The sequence below is a fragment of the Rhizophagus irregularis genome, chromosome 25 (genome assembly GCF_026210795.1).
Source record: "Rhizophagus irregularis chromosome 25, complete sequence".
Lineage (NCBI taxonomy): Eukaryota > Fungi > Glomeromycota > Glomeromycetes > Glomerales > Glomeraceae > Rhizophagus > Rhizophagus irregularis.
In genome coordinates this window covers 1,867,092-1,892,247 of record NC_089453.1, presented here as the reverse complement: position 1 = coordinate 1,892,247, position 25,156 = coordinate 1,867,092, and the positions used below count along the sequence as shown (strand labels likewise).

At 25.8% G+C, this 25,156-nt stretch overlaps 5 protein-coding genes across 5 annotated transcripts; 3 read left to right on the top strand and 2 right to left on the bottom strand.

Annotated features, from left to right (window-relative positions):
- Window positions 1-5,930: 5,930 nt before the first annotated feature.
- OCT59_016887 (uncharacterized protein) lies at window positions 5,931-6,545 on the top strand (the record flags this gene model as incomplete). Its single annotated transcript, XM_025322759.2, has 1 exon — window positions 5,931-6,545. The coding sequence occupies one exon, from the start codon at window positions 5,931-5,933 to the stop codon at window positions 6,543-6,545; it is 615 nt and encodes a 204-aa protein (XP_025165529.2).
- A 110-nt stretch (window positions 6,546-6,655) lies between these two features.
- Window positions 6,656-7,324, bottom strand: OCT59_016886 (uncharacterized protein; the record flags this gene model as incomplete). Its single annotated transcript, XM_025321541.2, has 1 exon — window positions 6,656-7,324. The coding sequence occupies one exon, from the start codon at window positions 7,322-7,324 to the stop codon at window positions 6,656-6,658; it is 669 nt and encodes a 222-aa protein (XP_025168615.2).
- Window positions 7,325-8,615: 1,291 nt separating this feature from the next.
- On the bottom strand, window positions 8,616-9,618 carry OCT59_016885 (uncharacterized protein; the record flags this gene model as incomplete). Its single annotated transcript, XM_025322758.2, has 2 exons — window positions 8,616-9,239; window positions 9,304-9,618. The coding sequence occupies 2 exons, from the start codon at window positions 9,616-9,618 to the stop codon at window positions 8,616-8,618; spliced, it is 939 nt and encodes a 312-aa protein (XP_025165528.2).
- A 1,579-nt stretch (window positions 9,619-11,197) lies between these two features.
- On the top strand, window positions 11,198-11,977 carry OCT59_016884 (uncharacterized protein; the record flags this gene model as incomplete). The annotated part of the gene is made up of 5 exons (XM_066145986.1): window positions 11,198-11,200; window positions 11,268-11,303; window positions 11,385-11,409; window positions 11,559-11,569; window positions 11,792-11,977. The coding sequence occupies 5 exons, from the start codon at window positions 11,198-11,200 to the stop codon at window positions 11,975-11,977; spliced, it is 261 nt and encodes an 86-aa protein (XP_066003717.1).
- Window positions 11,978-14,929: 2,952 nt separating this feature from the next.
- OCT59_016883 (uncharacterized protein) lies at window positions 14,930-15,315 on the top strand (the record flags this gene model as incomplete). The annotated part of the gene is made up of 2 exons (XM_025309674.2): window positions 14,930-15,199; window positions 15,268-15,315. The coding sequence occupies 2 exons, from the start codon at window positions 14,930-14,932 to the stop codon at window positions 15,313-15,315; spliced, it is 318 nt and encodes a 105-aa protein (XP_025165527.2).
- Window positions 15,316-25,156: the final 9,841 nt, after the last annotated feature.

Genomic DNA, 25,156 nt, shown 5'->3' with positions numbered 1-25,156 from the left:
GGGCCAATCCCAAATTTTTTTAAATACTTGGAAGAAATAGCTATCGATCAGAATTCGAACGGACAACGTACATTAATAGAACGGTACCAAGCTACGATTATCCCGACTAATAAGACTATTTCACTTACACCTTCTCCTCCTTCAAGAGACGGAAGGCGTAAAGAATGGATTGTTACACGTGATGGAGATGAGTACCAATTCGGAAAAATTTTAAAGAAAAATCTCACACGGTTCTCATATCAACATTGGATCAGACAAGATAACAATAATTTAATTACCCAATGCGCCGGATGCTCAACCAACTCGACTCATATAGAGGATAATCCTGTGTGCATAAAGAAGGAAAAATATCACAAATCAACAATTATTGACGTAAAACGACCAACTAATAATTACCAGAACACTTCCACTTTTGAGATTTTGACACCTGTTGATTTGATCAAGACGAGAATAATTACGAAACCTTCGTTGTATGAGAATGAATCCCCTTTCGTATCACTTGATATCCCGAGTTATGACCTAGACATTATTAAAAGAACCATCTCATCAACATTACTAATCACGGAGCTCTCAGATATCCTCAGATGCCTCGAACAATTTAACAATCAAGAGTTTCACTTTTTTACCGATGGTTCAATGGATTTGAATTGTATAAACAATGAAGACGTCGTTGTAATGGGAGCAGGCTGGATTTTAAAAAATACAGATATTAGCTTCTCATGCGGAATAAGATTCCACCCCTCATCAACCAGACCTGAATTGCTTGCCATACTGACAGCTTTACTAGTCGCCCCCAGTGAATCATGGGTACACATTCATACGGATAGTCAGGCAGCGATCGATGGTATAAACACAATTAACAATATGGTATCGAGACATGGCCGCAAATTTCTTAAACTTAATAATTATATCATTCTTTTTGCCATTTATGATATTATCACGTCTAAGAGATTGGACATTGAAATACATAAGGTCAAAGGTCATTCAGGTTGCCATTGGAACGATAAGGCTGACGCGATAGCAAAAATAGGTAGAGAAACGGCGGTTGTCAATTTTAATAGATTAGTTGACTTACAATTTATATGTAGTTATAGTTTTCCTTTATTATTTCTGCCAGTTTGGCATAGTATAGAGATAGATAGACGTGTTCGACAATTTTGTAGAATAGTTTCGGAATCATTGGAAGAGGTTACGTGGTCTTTGAATAGTAATTGGAAGGATTATTTCGATAACCAAACACACGATATATCAACAGAATGGAATTGGACCGCACACTGGCACTATCTTAATAACATTAACAAGAGCCGTTGTGATAATTTTGATACTAATAATACTCTAATTAATTTCATAAAGTCTTCAAATAACTTATTACCTACAGTTGACAATCTCAGAAAACGTAATGACATTTATGATGATGTACCGTGTCCAGCTTGCCGTGACCATGAAGAGACTTTGAACCATTTAGTAATATGTACTGGATTGGAACAAGCTTTCCTCACTGCTGAAAAAGAAACGATAGATAAGATTCGGAAATATCTCAAACGTTTCAAATGCAAAAAATCTGTCACGATCAATGAACTCTACATCAGCATATTTGAATATAGAGACCCTGCTTTCCCTGAACTGAAACAAAGAAACAGACAGGAATTACTACGTGGTTTGATTTCACACACAATCATAAAGAAGCTTAGAAAACTCACATCAAAAAGAATTGCTTCACTCCTGTCTTTAAAGATCATTAAATACTTTCATGAAGCTTTTAGAAAACATGTTTGGAAACCGCGATGTAAAATGATGAACGAACTAGAAGAATCGTTGCATATTACATATCAGGACAAGTGTAAGACCTCAAGGACACATAAGGAGGACGCAGAAACTCAACGTGATCACTATCGACATACTCTAACTGCATTTCGTGAACAAAAGGCATCAAAATATAATGAAGGCTTGCGTCGATGCAAAGATCATCTATATCGTTTGGTAACAACTGGTTTATTGCCTCCCTGGAAGTCTAGGAAAATTACCGTTCAACATAAAAATAATAATAATAATAATAATAATAATAAAAATTATGATAAAGTTGCAGCGTAGTGGATCCCGTGATCACCAGACATTGAAGATAGGGCCTTTATGGCTAAGATGACCCGTTACTAAATGAAGTCTACCTACGGAGTCAAACGATCACTCGACAGTGCACACGTGGGGTACTACTGGTATGACGAGTGGTTTGTAGTTTAATTATATTAGAGTAGTTATTAGGGAATTTTACTTTGTATATATTTTCTTTATTTTTTTACTTTAATAAAACTGCAAATGCGCTGCGGAAAAAAAAAAAAAAAAGAATTAAAATACATTTTAAATATATTTTTATAAAGCATTCATAATATCTTTGATGTATTTGTAAATGATTATAAATATATTATAAAATAGTTACAACATATATTTAACATCAATTATAAATTAATTGCATATTTAATTGAATACAATTACAAAACAATTTTAAAAGTATTATAAAATGATTTGATATGAAATTACAATTATAGATAACATCATTTGTGATAGTTTCAAAATTATAATGTAATAAATATAAAATAAATATCAAAATTATAGCAAAATGATTTCAAATACATATCAAAAAAACTATAATTTTTAGTAAAGGATAACTTTATGTCAGTTTATGCAATTAACAAGTTCATTAATATCTTGGCATTCACATATGCTAATCAAATAATTTTAAACTCATTTGAAAGGTAAGAATATACTTTATTTTAGCATTACTAGGCATAGTGATATCAACAATCAAAGATAACTTTACTAAAAATGGCCAATTTTTTGAAATATTTTTATAGACCTAGATACAATGGCTTTCAAAACAATTGTGCAATTATTTTGTAAAATTTTTAAAATATATCAAGATATATTTGAAGTATTGTTGAGATTAAAATATTAAAATAATATCAAAGTTAATTATATTATAATAATAAAATAATAACAAAAACATTAAAAAATTATTGTGATATTATTTTGAGTTATTTTTATAGACCTAGATATAATATAGTTACAAAATAATAACATAAATATAATAAAAGCATTTTGATGTATTAAATGTATTTTTGTAGTATTTTAAAATTATTATAAAATCATTTCAAAAAATTGTCCATTTTTAGTAAAGAAAAATTAAAAAAAAAATATATTGAATGCATTTGCTCAGCAACCAGTGAATCAATTCATTTGTTTTAGATTCATTAGATAGGTCTTAATTTTCTCTTTTGGATGAATATAAATTCATCCATTTATCTTACATAGACATCAAGTTATTTGCAATTTTGTTCCAATAATTTTATTCTGATTATTTAAATTTTAATAACTGAATGGTGTATTAAAAAAAATATGATTAACAATTTTATTTATAGATTATTATTTTGTGCAACCAGTAATTTGGTAAAGTTTGTTTTTTAGAATCAAAAAGTGCTAATTCCAAAAATTGGCATATATGAACAAATGATATGCTTGGGGGACAAAGTCCCCAAATTCTAGTTGTATTTAATTTTTTGATCGTTATTAAGAAATAAATAAAGTTAAAAAAATTAAAAACGTATAGATGATCATGCAGATCTTGTGATAATCAATTAAAAAAGTGTTAGACGAAATTTTTTTTCAAAAATTTAAAATTTTTTCTTTTTTTATAAAAACATCATAAAATTTTTTTTACATTTTTTTCTATTTGTAAGATTAAATATTTGGATATTACATAATTACAAATTAAAATTATAAGTGTATTTCTTTTAAAAAATACTGTGATATTTCATAAAAAATATTTTTTTTTACTATTTTTATTTTTAAACTACTTGAATTTATAATTAATGAAAGAATTAATTTAAAATTCATGTTATTTCAAATTTTTGTTAACTCAGTTCTTAATTTTTATATTACATTTTTTTTTATATAAAATTTTTTTAAATTAAACTTCTTTTTCCAAAACACTATAATCTCCACTTTGGACAATGAAATCAACTTTATTTATTAATTGAATGTTGTTCAGGCAGATTAAAAGCACTTGAATATTAATTTTCATGAATGTAGATATAGTGCTTAGAGAAGATTGCATTTTTCTTGATGATATTAACTCTCTTTTCTGTTTTTTTAATTTAGAGCGTAATATCTCCACTTTGGACAAATGAAATCAACTTCATTTATTAATTGAAAGTTGTTCAGGTGGGTTGATTCTACTTGAATATTAATTTTCATGAATATATGGTGTATATAGATGATAGATAGCTATATATTAATATGTAATTTTTAATAAAACGAATTAATAAAATTTAATTAATAAATTATTATAAAATTAAAATCAGTAATCAGTTAAATGTACAAAAATCGGTAATAAATTATTAGGTTTATTAACAATCGTCAATTTGATTTTACCGATTTGTTGCCAATTTCTACTGATCGATTTGTTGACAAGTGGCAGGCGAACTGTGCAAATCGTCCATAATAATTTTGACAATTTTTTTGGCGATCGGCCAAATTTAGACTAACTTTCGTCCAATATTCGTCAATTTAAAATTTGGACGAAATGGAATATTCTGACCAGTGTCATCGCAGCATTCCTAATGACTGACAGTTATTGGATGGGGATATCGGTCTTTCTTTTTTCCATCCAATAACTATTTAATATAGATCACGAGTAGCCAAAATTTTTTTTCAATTTTGTGCAATCTAATTTAAGTATTATAACTCATAAAAAAGAATTTTGGAAAATTCCACTGAAAATATTATTAGAATATCATAAATTTACTCATAATATCCCAAAACATGATTGATTTCAAGGACATTTTACATATATTATACAATATATTTTGAGGATAATTCAGCGTATTTTATAATCTGAAATATCAACAAATATACATAAACGATATTAGTCCTTATAGGGAAAGTTGTTCAAATTTTCAAAAAGGGTTTTCAAAAGGATTTAATTTAAATTAACAACTTTTTTTAAGAGAATTTTTAATATAATTAATAAATGTCGTTAAAATTTGAGTTATATTAAAAGTATAGATAAAATCCTTTAGATTTATCGAAGAAGGCACGAAAATAAGATCGTTATTAACTTTTTCTTGTCTGGTCACTCAATTTTATAATCAAAAGCATTTGTTAATAAATTTAATAATGGCGAGTGATTTTGGTATATGTACTGTACGTGTAAATCTTTTACGTAAATCTTTTTTCAAGCAAACACGTAATTTTTGAAATCAATTTATATAATTATACGATCGGTCATACCAACATACAGTATTTATGCTTTTGTAAAGCAAATGATCCTTAACGTTGCATATCGGCCAATTTGACATTTTCATTTTTTTCTTTCTTCAGAATAGTATAATGGGCGTTATATAATAAAATGTAGTTATTATGGAAGGTGCTAAGAAAGTTGATATTACAGTCTGATAAAGTACGGCCATCTTCCAATTGTTTATCAGCAAAGATCAAGCATTGCTAATCTGAGAGGACTTCAGATTAATGCTCAGTATTTCTCCCATCCTATTTATATATATATTAGTAATAGTCTGAAGTGTAATGAAAGATTATCATATGGGCGAGTTTAGTTCATTTAAATTTAATTGATATAATTGCCTTATCTGTCCCATTACATAATACCAATGTGTTCGATATTCATGTGATATTATGTCATGTGAATATACAGATTTTATTAAATAAAATTTTCCATCTAACTAATCGTTAAACAAAAATAACTTAACGAAAAAAACGTGTTCAACCCATCCGACCACTACACAACCCATCCGACTAACCTTGGTATATATTTCAGGCTAAACCTGCTGATTTTTCTTTAAATTTATGAATTTGTTTTATTAGTTTTCTCTATTTTTTTTTTTAGCTATTGTTTACTTACAGATTTCTCTTTTTTAGTCATGTCTACTCAAGATTCAACTAAGTTATATTGCTCTATTTGCAAAAGGCGTGCAAAAGGGTTTAAAAATCGCTCAGGACTTCAACGACATGAAACACTAAAACATGTGTCCTACAATACACTTCCGTCATACGTTCGGTCAGTTCCAAACTCCGAACTTTCACATTTAAAAAAAGCTATAATCAAAGAGTTGCAAAAACGTCTTAAAAATCATCACACTGCTGTTGGGAAACAAGTATTTTCAATACATTGCAGTGAAGATGCTTTTGTTAGTATTTTTAAAAATCATATAACTCGTTATTCTCCATGTGGGTCTTCTTATTTTTGTAGTTTTAAGGGGGAAAAAGCCTTTGAAGAAGTTGGAAAAATCTTGGATGATGAAAATTGGGGAGAACGTAATTATGGAGGAGGGCAATTAAGCTTTGTCCGTTTGCATATGCCTGAGGTTGAAAATAGTAATTATGAACAAAGTGCAAAAAAATCTAAAACAAAATCATTAGTTAATGGAGAAATGACTGTTCAATGGAAGGTGACAGGGGGTAAAGATAAAGAGAACCATAAATTTGAAGCAGGTTCAGCTCAATTTCGTTTTTTTTTAGATCAATGTCAAATTTAAAGAAAATCTTATAATGTAAATAGCAAATAATAAAAAAAATTATATAGATAAATTAGTTCAATTGAATACGTTTTTTCATTTTTTTTTATTTGATAACAAATAAAATCCTGTTATTCGAGTCTGTATTTTTTGGATTTTTTAAAAAAATTAGGAACTCTATTTGATGCAAAGTACAATTGCCGATTTTCATGCTCTAACATTTCCAAAATTGCTGATTTTCGCGAATTTCTATTCCCTCCATCTTTCAATGTGTTTTGAAAATAAAGGCATACCTGCATATGATTTTTTTTTTCAACTGGAGAACATGAAAATGCTGCCAATCCAAACTTATGATGAATTTCAAGAAACTCCGCAACATGATTGCATAACACATGAATATATGGTGTTATATCCTGAATACGATACATGCCTCTAACAAAATTATCTCTATTTGGATGTCCTGTAGAAGGAGCTGTAAATTCATCTAACCAAGATTTGGCCTTATAACGAAAAAATTCACCAGTTGTTTTTTTATTTTGTATTAGATGATATAGTTCATTAAATTGATCCCATAAGGCACGGATTTGTATGGCTCGTGTTATTGATTGAAATACAGCAAAAAGGTCAAATTCTTTTAGAACTTTTAATTTGTCTGGACCCATTAACGAAGTATAAGACAGATTATTTGTATTTTTTTCGTGCCAAAATTGAAACGAAATATTAAGTCTTTGCATTTCTGATAAAATTTTTCCTTTCCAAATTTCTTCATTTGCAGTCTCACGGCGGAGATCAGAAATCATTAGTTCCCACAGTCTATCTGTTATTCGCAAAAAAATATGCAACTCGTCAACCACCCAATTTTGTAATGGTACACTCCCCGGTAAAAAGTATCCGACCACCCTAAAAATTAAAAAATCTTAAAAAATTCAGTGGGCCCAACAATAAATTTATATTTATTTTAAAAGTTTGAGACATGAGACACTTTTTAAAAGTGTTTTTTTAGCTTAATTATTAGTAAAAATTGGCGGACATTTTTAATTCTAAAAATGGCAAAATTCTTAACTTTTTAACTAGAGCAGTTACGGCCAAATGAATTCCAGAAATCAATTCTTTGACTAAAAAATAGCTTATGTTTAAAAAATCAGAAAGATTGGACTGGTAGTTGCCGAAAAATCCACCACTGAAGATCATAATTTTTATATGTAAAAACGGTAAAATCACCATTTTTGCCAAATTTTAGTATAAAAATTATGATCTTCAGTGGTGGATTTTTCGGCAACTACCAGTCCAATCTTTCTGATTTTTTAAACATAAGCTATTTTTTAGTCAAAGAATTGATTTCTGGAATTCATTTGGCCGTAACTGCTCTAGTTAAAAAGTTAAGAATTTTGCCATTTTTAGAATTAAAAATGTCCGCCAATTTTTACTAATAATTAAGCTAAAAAAACACTTTTAAAAAGTGTCTCATGTCTCAAACTTTTAAAATAAATATAAATTTATTGTTGGGCCCACTGAATTTTTTAAGATTTTTTAATTTTTAGGGTGGTCGGATACTTTTTACTGGGGAGTGTATCATATGAAATAAAGGTTCTTTAATATGGCCATTTATTTGTTTATAATTGACTTTAATATTATCCATTGATTTGTTGATTTTTTTTGAAGTAGTATTAATGCCATTTTTATTACAATCACACCATGGACAGAAATACTGTGCATTAGCAGCATTCATTCCTAAACAAATTGCTAAAAATTTCCAATCGGAACTGAAATATAGTTCTACGGGCCATTGGTTGCCACCTATTTGATTAAAACCTTTCTCTTTTAATATACATAAATCAGAAATTAAAGGAGTTAATACATTCTTAAGAGACTCATATGTTTCAGCTCCTGGATATAAAACCAAAGTATAGTGGTTATCTGGTTTTTGTAATCCATTTAAATCATTCAATAATGTCATTGTGACCATTACATGTTTCACTTTGCGTCCAACATTACGCCCATCTCCTGAAATTCGAATATGTGATGTTAATTGTCTAGGAATTAAAATTCCTTTTTCAATATATAATGGTATTATATAGTTTAAAATATCTGTTATCCTCCTTTTCCAATTGATTCTAACATATTTGTAATAATTTCACTATCAGTAATATTTGATTCTTCTCTAATTGGTTCAAATTTAGTCGGTTGCAATAAATCAACAAGAGTTAGTGGGACCTGTTTCTTCATTTCTGCATTAATTTTTTGCCATATATCACATACTGCCTTTTCACGTGGAAGATCTTCAATTCGTGCTAGAGATCGATAAGCTTCTCTTGATATATGACCTTTATCCAAAGATTTAACTACTGCTTCAATTTTTTTTATTTCCTCTATTTTATTCACCTTTCCAAAATTAATATCATATACATCATCATCTATCTCAAATTTTATTTGTTTAAGTTTTATTTGATCATCTGGATGAAATGTATTGTCTTTTTCTCTTTCAACAATATCTAAAATACTCTGTGATAATCCAAGTATTCTGCGACATTTTTGAGAATTACCAAGATCAATAAATGGCCGAATTTTAAGATCTAGAGACATTGTTCTACGCACTCGTTCAACACTAAGTAACTTGAGACCAAAAAGTAAAGAACCAGATATTTTTCCTTTATTTTCTTTGTTTGACTGGTCCCTATTTTGATTTTTCTCCATTTCTTTCATTCCATTAAACTCCTAATAGAATAATTAGTTAATATTTATTTCAACAATAAAAAATATTTTTAAAAAATAAATGTACCTGATAATACTTGCAGGCAGCATCTGTAGATGTCTCCCAGGAATGTACTTCTCTTGAAAAGTTAACTCCAAAGCAAATTTTGTATAAGGGTTTTTTTTCCACATATTCAATTGAACATTCAACTGTATACATTGCTTTTCCATATTGGGTCTTGACAACATAATTATGAGGAATTGGATGTTTCGGATTCCTGGTATAATGAAGTTGTTCTGTAAGAGGATATGTTCCCTCTTTTATTATCTCGTAAAAATAGGTTCTTTTATTATCAAAAAGTTTTATAAATGAACTTTTAGGATAAGTGCCTTCTTCTTTCATAATTTATGTTTTACGTAATTATACTAGATTTATAAAAATAAAAAACGAATATATTAAAAATGTGATAAGTAATAAAAAAAATTATTTGAAAAAATTTAATATCATAATAATGAAAAAAAAAATATTTAAAAAAAAGATGCGTCAAAAAATGACTATCAGATCAAAATTTGTTATGCTTTTAAATCAAGATTAAAACCTGTATTCAATCCAAATTTAGTTATAAGCCTGATGATCATTTCCCAAATTGAAAACTTGACCTTACTTATTTAATCTATTTATATACCTGACAATTGTAATCTGACAGACAAGAATCGATCTGAGGCACAACATGTACTGTACATGAATTTTTTTTGCGAGATTTTTTTTAAAACTATTTTTTTAGAACAGATAACCTGAAAAGTGTATATTATATATATGCCTCAGTAAGTTTTTAGGGAAAGGTTTAATATTAATGTATTTTTATTAATAGTATTTCTTTTTCTTTATAGGAAATAGACTTGGAGACCTTGTATTTGGCATCTCTTTAATAAATTACACGTCAGAGTTTGCCGAACCAGTTCAAGAAAAGTTTAGCAAATTTAAAAATATTGAAATTCCAAAAGCTATTAATTATGAGCTCCTAGTGTATTATTTATACGGTGATGTGCTCACCATATTGGGTTAGTTAGACAAGAGGGTTTTCTAGCATTTCGATTGTATATTTTTTTAGGTGGTTCTTCCAGTTTCCTTAGACGCAAAATTTTGGTAAGTTTTTTTTATTTTTATTTTTTTCTTAATTGTTTTTATTTTAACAAACAATTTCTAACAGTTTGTTCTTTCCTTTATCTAGGCAGTTCTCTTTGGATATTGGATTCTAGTAAGGTTAATTTCTATTTTTTTTGTATTTTATTTTAGTGAACTTTACTAACAGTTCATTTTTTCCAATTTTTTCATTTCTTTTAGATTTTGCCAATTCTCTCTGAAAATAGAGGTGGTGTCCTTCTTTTTTGTTTTCTTCTGTCTTGTTTTCTTTTGCCTTTTTATTAACTTTTATTTTTCTTTTTTGTAGATTTTGTCTTTTTTTTCTTTTAGATTTTGGCGGCTTCTTTTTTTCAGATTTCTCTAGGTTTGCTTGTTCTCTTCAGGTTATTTTTTTTTCTTTTCATTTCATTACTAATTTTCACCTTGCTTTTTCATTTTTTTAGGTTCTAATACTTTTTCTTAGGTTTCTGCAGCTTTCTTTACGGAATAGAGATTGGTATTCTTTTACTTTAATTTTATTTTTCCGTCATTTTCTTTACTAATTTATTCTTTCTTTGGCTGGCTCTTCTTTTTTTAGGTGCCAGCGATTTTTCTTTTTTAGGCTTGACGGTTCTCTTTGGAAATAAAGGTTAATGCCCAAATTTTTTCATTATTTTTTCTTTGTTTCGTTTTCTTTTACTAATGTTCATTTTGTTCATTTATTTCTTTTCTATAGGTTTCAGACAGCTTGTTCTTAGAATCTGTAAGTTCCAGTACTTTTTTCTTTATAATTTAACAAAACTTTAACTAACGATTTCTTTTTTTTTCCTTTTTTAGGCAGATTTCTTAGTCGTGCGTAATGGTGTGTGGTATTTTTCTTTAACTTGTTTATTTATGAACTATTAACTAACAGTTTTTTCCTTTTTTAGGTAATTTTTCAGGCTCTTGGACACACAGGAAATTTGGTGAGAGGAACAAATGATTACTACATTTCGCTTTTTTGGACTATTTAAAAATGATTTTTTTAACTTTTTTTATATTTGTAGGAATGGTATCACATCGGAACCCTAGGTAAGTTTTTCGAGAAGCTTTTGAAAGCATCTTCAAAGAAAATAATATATTAAAGTATTTTTTTTATTTGTAGACTCCGCACTTCTTTTCTTTGAATGACTTTTTTTTAATGAAACTCTCACTAACGTTTCATTCATTCTTTTTTTTAGATGGTTCTAAAGTGTGGAATTTCAGTTGAAATTTGTCAATGACGAATTTAGAGATCTTGGGATGTTGTAATGGGTCATCATAAAGATGTGATCCAAATCATCAAGATTAACTGGATTATCTGTCAGAACCTCCCTTGAAAGGTATTTTAAAGATAAAGATGGCAGATTTTTTTTTTAATTAGGGATTTTAGTAAAAGTTACTAACACCTCTTTATTTATTTATTTTTTTATAGAAAGGAACCACTTCAGTATTAATGGAACAGCTTTTGAAGGCATTTAAAGGAGAAGGGAATTTTTTAGTCTGGGATTATCTAGCTAATGGATTGATCAGATTCATCCAGATCGTACCTCAGGGTGAAGGATATATTTCACTGCTTTCTTATTGTAGCAAGTTTACTATTAGCGTGAAAACATTTTGAGTAAAAAAAATTTAGTTTAACAAAGTACCTCATAATTAGCCACATGTCAACACTTTTAATTATTATCTTTTATCTAATAATAATTTACGTCATGAATGCATTATTTATTAAAAGCGTATGTAAAGTTAAACTAGTCATATATATGGTTAAAGTAGCTATTACATTGCAACGATTCTAGTAAAGTAGCTGCTAGAAATTTGTTTTTTATTTAGAATCTTCGTATTTTAATATAATGTTAATTTTAGCCAAAATTACGCTAATTCTGGCCAAATTTTAAATCGCACTAAACTGTATTTTTTAAAAGTCGAATATACTTATCGGATTATTGTATTACATATTCTATTTTTGCTGCATCTTTGTTGCTATAAAATTCAACGTATTTGGATGATGAATCAAATTCGCCGATATGTATTATATATTTCTACACAAAGGTAACATGAAATGTCCCGATGTTCAGTCTTTGATGTTTTAAAAGTCAAAGAATTTGTTTATTGGTTTAAAAAATCTTATCATAAAAAAACGTTTCATTTAATAAAATTATTAATTTTAAAATAGTCAATAAAATAATCTTACAGTACTTCGTACTTTTTTTTTGATGTAAAAAATTTTATTTTTTTTTTGTATATTTGTTTCAATTCTGTGTAAATATTATTTTAAACTTTTTTTTAATATTGTTATTTTTATTTATTTATTTATTTATTTTTAGAGATTACTTAAAGAACTTCATATGATTCTGTGTTGTTATTTAAAAAATCAGCGGGAGTTTATATTTTTATACTCTCAAGTCTCAATAACAATTTCCATTAAAAAAAAAGGTCTAGAATCATGGAATGTATTATATACAGTATTTTATTTCGACTCATATTTTTCTGATTACATACAAAAAAAAGAGAACATTCCAAAAGAAAGAGATTTTTGAAAAATCTCCTCTTTTTTTTTAGGTTGCACCACATTATGTACCGTATTGTATCGTACTGTATGTGCTAATATATAATAATATTATACTGTATTTATAAACACTCCTTCAAACAAATTCATCATAACATTACATTACGCTGATAATATGTATTCTGAAAATCTGTTGAATTTACATAGTAATTATTTATATATTATCCTATATCGAATGTTTGAATAAAAATTCTAGAAGCATTAGTTATTATGCAGTATAAAATTAATTGCTATTTGAATGACCAAAATAGAATAGAAATAATTTTTCAATAATGCAGTATAATAAATAACGAAATAAATAATATATATATATATATTAAAATAATAACAAAGAAACAAAATCATTTTACGATTAAAATAAGTAATTGTACAAAAAAAAGTATTAACATTTAAATAAATTAATAAAGACTTTTTTAATAAAAACAATAAAAACAGTTGATGTGAAATGTCATAATACATTTCAAATAAATTTTACACTAACTTTTAATGGTAGAATTTGTTTTTGTCAGAGTTACCAATATTTCTGAATGCAGTAAAACATAATGAAGTCTTTGAATCGATCGAAAGGTGTTGATTTAAAGACTATATACTAAAAATAAGAATCTTTCTGATGTTTATAATTGGTTATTTTTTATTATGATGCTGAAAAAAAAAATACTGCAAAACTTTAAATCATTTTATTTACTTTTTTTTTAAAAAAATAAAATAATGTTTGAAATATATTAGATACGATTTTCAATTTACTTATTATTTGTGTATGGTATGCAAAACTTTAATTCATATAATTAATGATAAGAATTGTTTACTCCAATTATTATTTTCAAAGCTAAATTATTGTATACTCCAATCAGGTTCTTTTTTGATGATTGCATATTAAATAAATAAAATTTTTTTTTTCTTTAAATGAAGAAGAAAATAAAAATAAAAAACAAAAAGAGTAGAGTAACTGTAATGTGAAAATCATTAAAAGCATTCAAATTCTTACCTCATCTTTAGATAAAAAAAAATCAAAAAATACAGTAATTTTATACGTTAATTATTAAATTACTTTACTAAAAATGGCCAATTTTTTGAAATGATTTTGTAATAATTTAAAATACCACAAAAATACAATTAATACATCAAAATGTTTTTATTATATTTTTGTTATTATTTTGTAATTATATTGTATCTAGGTCTATAAAAATAACTCAAAATAATATCACAATAATTTTTTAATATTTTTGTTATTATTTTATTATTATAATATAATTAATTTTGATATTATTTTAATATTTTAATCTCAAAAATACCTCAAATATATCTTGATATATTTTAAAAATTTTACAAAATAATTGCATAATTGTTTTGAAAGCCATTGTATTTAGGTCTATAAAAATATTTCAAAAAATTGGCCATTTTTAGTAAAGTATGTCATAAAGCAATTCAAAAACCCTGGGATTGTGGGACATACAGGATGCACATGCAGTTATGTAGTATGTATGATTTCAATGAATTGTTCTTGATTTTCCAGAAATAGAAATTGGACGTTTAATAGTAATCATTAATATGAATAAAGAAACGAAACACAATAATAATAAATATATGTAACCAGTTTATATCAGTTTATCTTTAGCAATTATGAACCAATCATAAAATGTAACTTTTTTAAGATTATTTTTTGTTTTTTTTTTTGAACAATTCAAGGCATGTTCCTTAAATGATTAATTTCTATTCTTTCTTTATAATAAAATGGATAAAATGGGAGCGGGACAATCAAAATTTCCTAAATGATATCATTCATTTAGAAGAAAAAAACAATCAAGCAATGAAAACATTACAGTGCAAAATTCATCGAAACAAGAACCGGTATCATCAATTCCAAAATTTCAAGTGTGAATGAACATATAAATTATTTACATCAACATCATTTCCTCATTAAATCAATTTTGGTCCACAAATTTTTCTTCTCCAATTGAAGATACTTTAAACTTTAAAGGATGGGACTAAAGTTTTAGATGTACGATGTGGAACTGGAATATTCTCTTAGAATTATCAAATAAATATCCACTTTTAGAATTTACTGGAATTGATAAGACAAAATTATTTCCCTCATTAATTAAACCTAGTAATTTAAATTTTATCCATGCTAATATATTGGAAGGTTTACCTTTTCAACAAAATCATTTTGATTTTGTTCATTTAAACATAGTTGAACCACGTCATACTAAAGATCAATGGGCTTTTATTATGAGTGAATTAATAAGGGTAGCGAAACCAGGTGGATACATAGAAGTAAGTATAATATTTTTACTGCAAGTTTTATGTCTACAAATTAATATTTTTATTTCTTTATTATAAAGATTCAGGGATTTGATTCTTTGCAGGAACAATTGGTCCAAGATTTTTAAAATTCATACAAAGATGTAAGTTTATAATTTAATTAAAAAATTTGTAAAATTAATTCATAACAGCTAAGGCTCACAGACCTAAACCTGTAGTTTTTAAAACGAATATAAGTTACATTTCTATAAATTCTATTTGTTTTTTCTAATAATTTTTATATTTATAATAAATAATACACTGTTATTTGTCAAAATTACCATGTGTGATGTGTACGATCAATAAAGGTTATGAAGTACAGACTATTTGTATACTTTTAATTAATACCTGAAATTACAGTATTTTCTAAAATAGAAATACGTTTAAATGCAAATACATAATGTTTGAAATATATGAATAAAATTTTCAGTTCATTTATAATGTAGTATAATTATTTTAAATTGAAAGAAAAATTCATATTATTTGTACGCTAATAATAGTTTCATTTCTTGCTTTAAAAGCTTTAAAAGTAGATGATTGACATTTTTGACGATTATCAATTAAGAGTAAGGATGGTGTTAACTGATTCAGTACGTTGAATAGATTAACTATGATTTGCAGTCAGGGAGATTAAGTACGTTTAACTATGACTGAAATCCAATCAAACAAGATACGCTTAAAATAGGAAGTTCGTTTATAGTGTAAAAGGTTATACTTTATTATAGAACTTTATAATTACAAGAATAAGAACTAATAGGAACTAAGGTGAACTAATTCGAACTAAACTTATAACGAAGGAAAATACTAACATTATTTATATAAAAGTTACTACATATAAAGATATAATAAATATAATAGATATAATAAATATAAGAAATATAACTAATATAATAAATATAACTAATATAATAAATATAACTAATATAATAAATATAATAAATAAAATAATTATATCGATTATATTAAATATAATTAATATAATAAATATAATAAAAATAATAAAAATAATAGGCTAAGTAGGCTGCGGCTAGGTTGGCTTGGCACAGTTGGGCACAGTAGATCCTAATTTTCCACATGATCTTCTAGCATAATAAATTGTAATTCTACACGTGACTAGGAGTAACAACGGCATAATTTTGTTAATTCTATGTAAAAAATTAACCAAAATTTAGCTCGGTTGAATTTTCATCCGTTTGGATGATTTATTACTATTATTTTTCTTTTTACGTTTTAAATTCATTAAATTGTGCATTTTGTATATATATCCCTATAAAAAAAATTCTGGAAAACATGATCATTTTTCTGGTTTTTATTCTGAAGAAACTCAGACGTGATCATTTTTCTGAAAAATTTTTTATAGGGTATGAGATATCACTAAAGAATCCTTCTCTTGTTTGATAAAATGCACATATAATTATTAAAATATGCTAATCTATCTCTGTTTTAAGGAGAATGCAAGTTTTACACTTGTAAACGATCTGCTCCATTACACTAATTACTAAAAAAAAAAATTTGATTTTATGTTGAAAACTACGGTGTACCGTTTGGACCAAAAGTGACAAAATTATGAAAATCGAAATTTTGAAATTTGAAATTTCAGATTTTTGAAATTTCCTTTTTTGAAATTTCCTTTTATGTGAAATTCCCTTAAATGGTATGGATCGACATAAATTCGTGTCATGAAATTTCCTGTTTTTGATGTATGTGTAACATTGATTATTACCATTTAAGGGAATTTTACATAAAAGGAAATTTCGAAAATTAAAAATTTCAATTTTCAATTTTCAAAAATTCAATCAATTTTTTGAAATTTGAAATTTCCAAAAAAGGAAATTTCATTAAAAATCATCAAATTCATGACCAGCCTTAGGTTGGGTTATTGACCAACATTATTAAAGTAAATGTTTTTAAATTTTAATAAGAATGTTGCAAAACATTTATATTTGACAGTTTATTATGAAAATATTTCTTGGCAAATAATTTAATAGAAAATATGTTTTCATGACATTAATGTTTTTTTTATTAAATATATTATTGAAAAACACTTTCACAATATTTTTCATTAAAATCATTAAAAAGTGTTGTGAAAAGTATTTTATATTATTTAAACCATTTTCGCAATGTTATTTATTAAAACTATTAACAAGCATTACAAAAGCATTTTTGCAATATTTTAAATATTTTATTAAAATTATTAAAAATAATTATACTTACAATTTTTTTTTATTAATTATATTAAAGATGTTGCAAAAACATATTTTTTATTTAACTAAATATTTAGAAACTCTTTTTATTAAAAGATTTATAACATTTTTTTTATGAAAAAAAAATTGGTTTTCTACCAAATTATTATAAAAACATTTACATGTTTTTTTTATTAAATGGTTAAAAAAAAAAATTTTTATTGAGTTATTAAAAGGTCAGTCAAACTGTGATCCAACCTGAGAAAGTTAGATCATGACTTTGATTGATGAAATTTCCTTTTTTGGAAATTTCAAATTTCAAAAAATTGAAATTGTGAAAATCAAATTTTGAATTTTGAAATTTGAAATTTGAAATTTTTGATTTTCGAAATTTCCTTTTATGTGAAATTCCCTTAAATGGTAATGATCGACGTTGCACATACATCCAAAACAGGAAATTTCGTGACACGAATTTATGTCAATCCATACCATTTAAGGGAATTTCACATAAAAGGAAATTTCAAAAAAGGAAATTTCAAACATCCGAAATTTCAAATTTCAAAATTTCGATTTTCATAATTTTGTCACTTTTGGTCCAAATGGTACACCATAGAAAACCTTGTTAATAGTTCGAGTTTTAATTTCAGAAATGAAAAAGACTCAGAGATTGAAACGCGGCTAGTTAGGGTTAGATTAGGGTTAGGATTAGGGTATGGGATAGAGGTCTGCATTTGCCCATATTTTAAAACCCGGCCCGGCCCGAAAATAATATATGAATATATATGCCAGCCCGGGCCTTAAATATATATTTTATGCCAACCCAGCCCGGCCCAGATTCATAATATCAAAACCCGGCCCAACCCGGAATTCTTATAATTATTTAGTATATAAATGTAAATCATTTTAGTATAGTGATTTTGGCAAATCAAGAAATTCAATAATAATATTCATTTATATAAACAGTTGAAACAAAATTCACTAATTATTTGAAAATGTTGATATTTAATATAATAAAAATTGTGAATATTAATAATATGTAATAAAAATTTTGAAGTATAACGTGAAAATATAATGTAGATCACAATTATAAATTTTGTGTACAGCAATTTGATAATTTTAAACAACGCGAAAACTTAGTGATTTGAAATAACAGATAATGTATTTATTTATAAATAAAAATTTTGTATAGTAATTTACTATTTCTTTTTAAAAAAAATAATTTTATTATAAATAATTTAATAAATAAAAATTTATTTATTTTTTTTAGCAAATCAACTATTTTTAACAGTTGATTGTAATTCATATTATGATGCGCGTTTTTATTTTTTTTTTATTAAAATTAAAATAAACAATAAGAATTTAAAAGAAACAAACCAATTTCACAATTATAATTCAATAATAATAAAAAACAAAATAAAATTTTATTTATTTATTTATTTATTCTATTTATTTAAAAAAAAATAATGAAATTGTAGCATAACATTTAAATTTTTTTTAAAAAACAATACAAGCGAAAAGTTATATTAGAAAAATTTATTAACTATAATATACTATAATACACTAAAAAGGAAATAAATTATATAAAATTAAATCAAAAAATGTGTAAAAATAAAATAAAAATTATTATATTTAATATTAAAAAACTTAAATTTAAATTTCGGCCAGAATTAACAAAATTTTGGCCAGAATTAATAAAATTCCGGGTTGAGAATCTAAACCCGGACCTGGCCCGGAAAATTTATGAAAATCAAATGCCGGCCCGGACCCAGCCCAGGTGAATTTTGAAGGAAAATTTGCTGGCCCAAACCCGGATCCGGGTCTGGGCCGGGTCCGGGTTTCCGGGTTGCGGGTCCCGTTTGCAGACCTCTAGTATGGGATTAGTGTTATATTAGGGTTGGTTAGGATTAGAGCCAATAATTATAAAATTCAAATAAAGTGGATGAACGATATCTTTGTTTTTAAAACTTTGTGACATTTGAAACAAAAACTTTCAAAAAAAAGATCAACAGCATATTTTTCTTTATGAAATGAGATTGATAAACATATTTGTCTACTATACAGAAGGATGCGGTTTTGTTTTTTTAATTTTTCCCACAATACAAATGTGTCTATATAAATCACATGTCCGCCTGGTTGTGATGTTTAACTTACATAATCACGTGATTGGAGGATCTGTTTATGCTCAGCGACTTGGTTTTTTGAGTGGTCCGCAGTTTATTTGACACAAACTCCATTTGTCACAACCCAGAGAAATTTAGAGGGAAGCCGTAATGCATGACTTCTTAAAGAAAAATATATGCATATTAGAAAAATTATTTATAATAGGAGAATTAAATTTTGTGGAAAAAATATAATATTTGAAGGAGAAAGTTGCTGCGGTACGAATCACGGGTAAAGTATGGAGAGTCCCAGATAACTTGCATTATATGTACAAACAAAATTCTCCTGTACATTTATTACATGTTAATTTACTCTACAGAAATTATATTGTTTCATTCTTGATCAATGTTACTTTTTTTTTTATTCTAACATATAGTTTATTACAATTATATTAAAAATGTCTTATTTCTATTCTTTTGTAAATTATAATCACAAATTTAAGTCTATGGTAGATACTCTCTTTTTAAATAGACAAAATGCACTTCAATATTCTTGAGATGTTTCAATATATCCAGATAGTATTGATATATGTTTAATTAAATGTAAACAATATTGGAAGAAAATAATTTATACACTTCATGAAGTTAGTTTTTGAAGAACTCACTACATATTATCCAAGATCACTAATCAATAATATTCCATCGTGAAAATCAATGAATTAATAAATTTATTATTCGGATTATATTTTTTTGCCAATAAATTAATAAACTTTCATAATTCATTTCCATCATTATAATCATATAAATAATAATTATTGAGTAAGAGGTTGAAATATCATCGAACTGCTAAGATATTCAATACCATTCCCAATAATTGTGTTATTATGCAGGCGACCAAAGATCATGCTTCATAAAAATAAACGCGATAATGAAGCTATTTAGTTAACATATAGCGTTTTACTTATAAAATTTAATATACAGTATGTGATATTTAATCTAAATGATACTTAAGCAATAATTATTTTATCTAAAAAATATCAGTATGTTAAAACCGACATGATCCTATTTAGCTGCATAATAACTTAATGTATCTAGATCCTGTGTTATTCCAAATAATGGAACTAGATATTAATTATTAACTCTGACATTGTAAGCGTAATCTATATACCTAGTCTGCCGTTCCGTTTAGAATAGACGAATAGTCTCCATATAAATAATTTGAATTGTGTAACATGAAACCCGTGCCATAATATGAAAACCCCGTGACATACTTGCGCTGATCTATTCCTTATTTATTATTACACTAAATCGTTACGTAATCATTTCTTTCGTTAAAACATTTTTTTATTAAAACCTTATATTTTTATTTAAATCTACATCATTACATCTTAAAAAAAAAAAATAATTATAATTCTACAAAAATTCTTCTCTTAGATATGACTTTTTTAGTAGAAATAATAAATTGAATGGTTTCTTATAATCCTTTCATGTTCATTATTCGCCACGTTGTTTATTAAAAATAAATTCAATTGAAAATAACTAAATAGATTTTCATCAATCATGTCTATATTGATTTTTTAAATAAGATTTAAAAATAATAACAAATTAATAATTTTGTTTATTTTAAAAATTCTTTGAATATTAATCAAGGATACTATCTATTCATTAAGTATGACAATCGAATTTGTTAAAACACAAATTGTATTCGCTGAAAAAAAATAAATAAATAAATAAAAGTAAATTATTAATTTTAAATTATAATATTAAGTATAGAAAGTACAATAATAAATGGTAGTAATATTTTCTTTTTTTTTGGTTATGAGGTGTAAAATACTACGCCTCAAGGTCACAAGGGCACAACATGAGTTTGATCAACAATTTGCATTTTACTAATTTATCTCGGAGTAACGAACTTAAAAATAATTATTTCTTTCTTTCTCATTATGTCCACTCTTCGATATGAGTTAATTTATGCAACAAATAATAAAGCAAATACATTAATAGATACTAATATTTACAATGATATACACAAACAATTTGAATTTAAAAAACAAACAGTCCTTGCTGATAAAATTCTTACAAATTATGAAAAAACTGAAGCAATAAGAGAGTTAACTATAGATTATGATCGAGATAAAGTTATAAAAAATGATGGTACAAAAAGAATTTGTGAAAATTGTAACCAAGAATGTTTAGCCACATTATATTGTGAATATTGTGTTCGAAATTATTTAAAAGAAAATTTTCCAAATTGGACATCCGGGAATGATGATATTGATAATTTAATACAGAAATGTCAAATGGAATCACTCATGCCGAGTAAAATAGTTGAATGGATCCCATATAGTAATTTAGAAAATATTAAATATTTAACAAAAGGTGGATTCTCAGAAATTTATACAGCAGATTGGATTAATGGAAGGTATAAAGAATGGGATTCTGAAAAAAAACAATTAAAAAGATTTGGAAATTTCAAAGTAATATTAAAAAAATTAGAAAATGTTGAAAGTGCAAATCAAAGTTGGTTTAAAGAGGTTTGTATTCTATATTTCATAAAATTGTTGTAATTTTTTGTATTAGCACTAGTATTTTTACAAATTATTGTCTTTTAGGCTAAATCACATTTAACTATAAGTAATAAATGGCCAGTTGTTTTTCGATGTTATGGTTTAACACAAAATCCATCAAATGGAAATTATTTTCTTGTAATGATGAAAATGGATATAGATTTAAGAAAATATTTACAACAAAATCATAATCAACTTACATGGAAAAAGAGAATTAATATTACTTATGAAATAATTCATGCACTTTATTTTATTCATAAAGAGAAAGCAATTCATAGAGATTTACATTCTGGAAATATATTATATTCACAATATAATGATCATTGGTATATTAGTGATCTTGGATTTTGTGGACCTGCTGATAAATCTTCAACAAGTATATATGGAAATCTTCCTTACATAGCACCCGAAGTTATTGTTGGAAGAGAATATACTTTTGCATCTGATATTTATAGTATTGCAATTCTTATGTGGGAAATTTCATCTGGACAAGCACCATTTATAAATTATGAACATGAAAATGATATTGTAATGAATATTATTAACGGTATAAGACCAAAAATTGTGCCAGGAACTCCATTAGAATATAAAAATTTAATGAAAGAATGTTGGGATGCTGATCCATTAAAAAGACCTGACGCTTATACACTTTGGGAAAGAATGAAAAGATTTAATTTAGATTATCAAAATATGTCAGATGAATTATTCAAATCAGAAATAGATAATTTAGAAATGAATAAAGTAGAAGAAAATTATACGAGTAGCAGATTATTTACAAGTAAAATTCACAACTTTGGAAATCTACCTGAACCAAGAAATGCAACAGAAGGTATTAGTGTATAATATTTTATTAATGAATTTATTTATTTTAAAATATATTATTAATTTGTCTTTTTTTGAATTTATATTATAATAGAAGAACAAGAAGGTAAATAATAATTTCTACAATTTTTTATAATAATCCAGTTTTTAAAATACTTAATACTTTAATTTTAGTAATTTACTTACTATTTGATTTTATTTGCAACTTTTTAAATAATTTAGATAATTTTTTATTACTATCTAAAAATTAAGATATTAGATTTAATATTTAAATCAATCTCGATTTGACAATAATTAAAATACATTACCTCTAAAAATAGAAATTACTTTCGATGATTTGCTATTTCGCTTATTTGATTTATTAAAATCATCAACTAAAATAAATATCAATTATTAAACATCATTATGTAATAATTCAACGCTGTAATGTTAATAACTTACTATTGTTAGGAATGTTAAAATCATACAATTTACTATGAAACACTATTAGTAGTAACAAAATAAAATAAAATTTATTTATTAAATGCGACTTTTATTAAAATTTAGATGATGAAAAGGAAATAATTCAACATGTCGATGGTAAGTGAAAATTTTACGTAATAACAAACAATTTTTATACTATTTTAAGTATGTTTATTTTCTTATAGATGATGACGAAGTATATAATAATCCAAATCTTCATTCAGAAGAACAAGATGAACTGGAAATTCCTGATGGTAAGTTCTTAAATAAATTAAATTTCTTTTTAAAGCAAATAATTAATTAATAATTTTTATTTTTTATCTTTAGATGGATTTTAAATCATTTAACAATGTTTTTTTTTATATTTTAAATTATTATCATTTATTTACTATTTCAGTATTTATTTTTTTATCTTGGATTATTTAAACACTAAGACTAGAGAGTAAACAAATGTTTTAAATGACCTCATGAAAGTATAACAAGATATTGTGCAAACGTTCTATATTAAAAAATTTGTTTTTAATTTTTTACAATAACCTCTTGTTAATTCCATAAAATTTATTATGTATTTGCATGATATATAATAAAATATATAACTCTCAATAATTAATAAAAATTTTTATTGTAATGCATCAAAATTCTTTTTATATAGCATAAAAGTAGGAACTTCAATTTCAATTTAAGCTTAAGGTTAAGCTGTTTCAAGAAAAAGAACTTAAACGTACTAGTTTCTATGAAAATTATTCCGTGTTTTTTTTTATTTCATGTAAATTTATCATAGTATTCACAGAGTTTTTATAGAAATTACGGATAAAATTTTTTATAGGGCTACTATATTTAAATTAGGTTATTTAAATTAGTTATTGTAAAAACTACATATTTCTTGAAAATTTTTAACGTATCATATTGGGTGGGTACGCAAAAAAGGGGGTCTTTTAGTCAGTGCTATAAATTAGGAGTAGTTAATAAATTGATTAAATTCAAAAATTATTCAAGTATCAGACGGTTAGAGTGGAAATAAGTCTATTATAAATTAGTAAATTAGTAGAATTCGGAGTAGTCATTGGTAATAATTACGTTTGCTGTATCTGCCGGAACTAAACATTCAATTTTAATTGTCCTAAACTTCCCACGCTTGGAAATTCAGCCTCTCTTTCCTCTTTAGACTTATTTTATCTCAAAAGAAATAACATGTTTTTAAATTCATATAAGGTCGTATTGTAAAATATTACCACTTTTATTTTTCTCATGTTTTGAAAAGGGAAGCATTAATCATGAAAATAACAACACATGAAATGAGATACTTTATTAGATCTAAAGGTCGCGCCAAAATAAGGATTTGAACCACCTATATTACATGGATTATGTAAATGGGATTGCAGCTCATGCAATAGTTAAACATCTTACGAATAATAATCCTGAATTATTGAAAACTATTAGTCAAAAATCATATTTTTGCAAAATTTTGAAAACTAACACACAATGTCTAAGGAATAAATTTGATTTACTACTAAACCACATTCTCAAATTCAGTGCGAAATAAATTTCATTACAAGTGCTTTCACCAATGATCGTCATATCATAATTTCCCGACAATGATTGCCCGAAAAGACATTCCAAAATAGACATTTTACCACCGACATGTCTACTCGACACCCAAGATACATAGAAATATATATCTTTAGTAAACATTATAATAAAAATGTAAAATTAGAGATTGGAATTAACCAAGATATTTTTGTTAAGCATCCTAGTAATTGGTTATTAGTATGATTTAAAAAGCGTGTTCCAATTTCT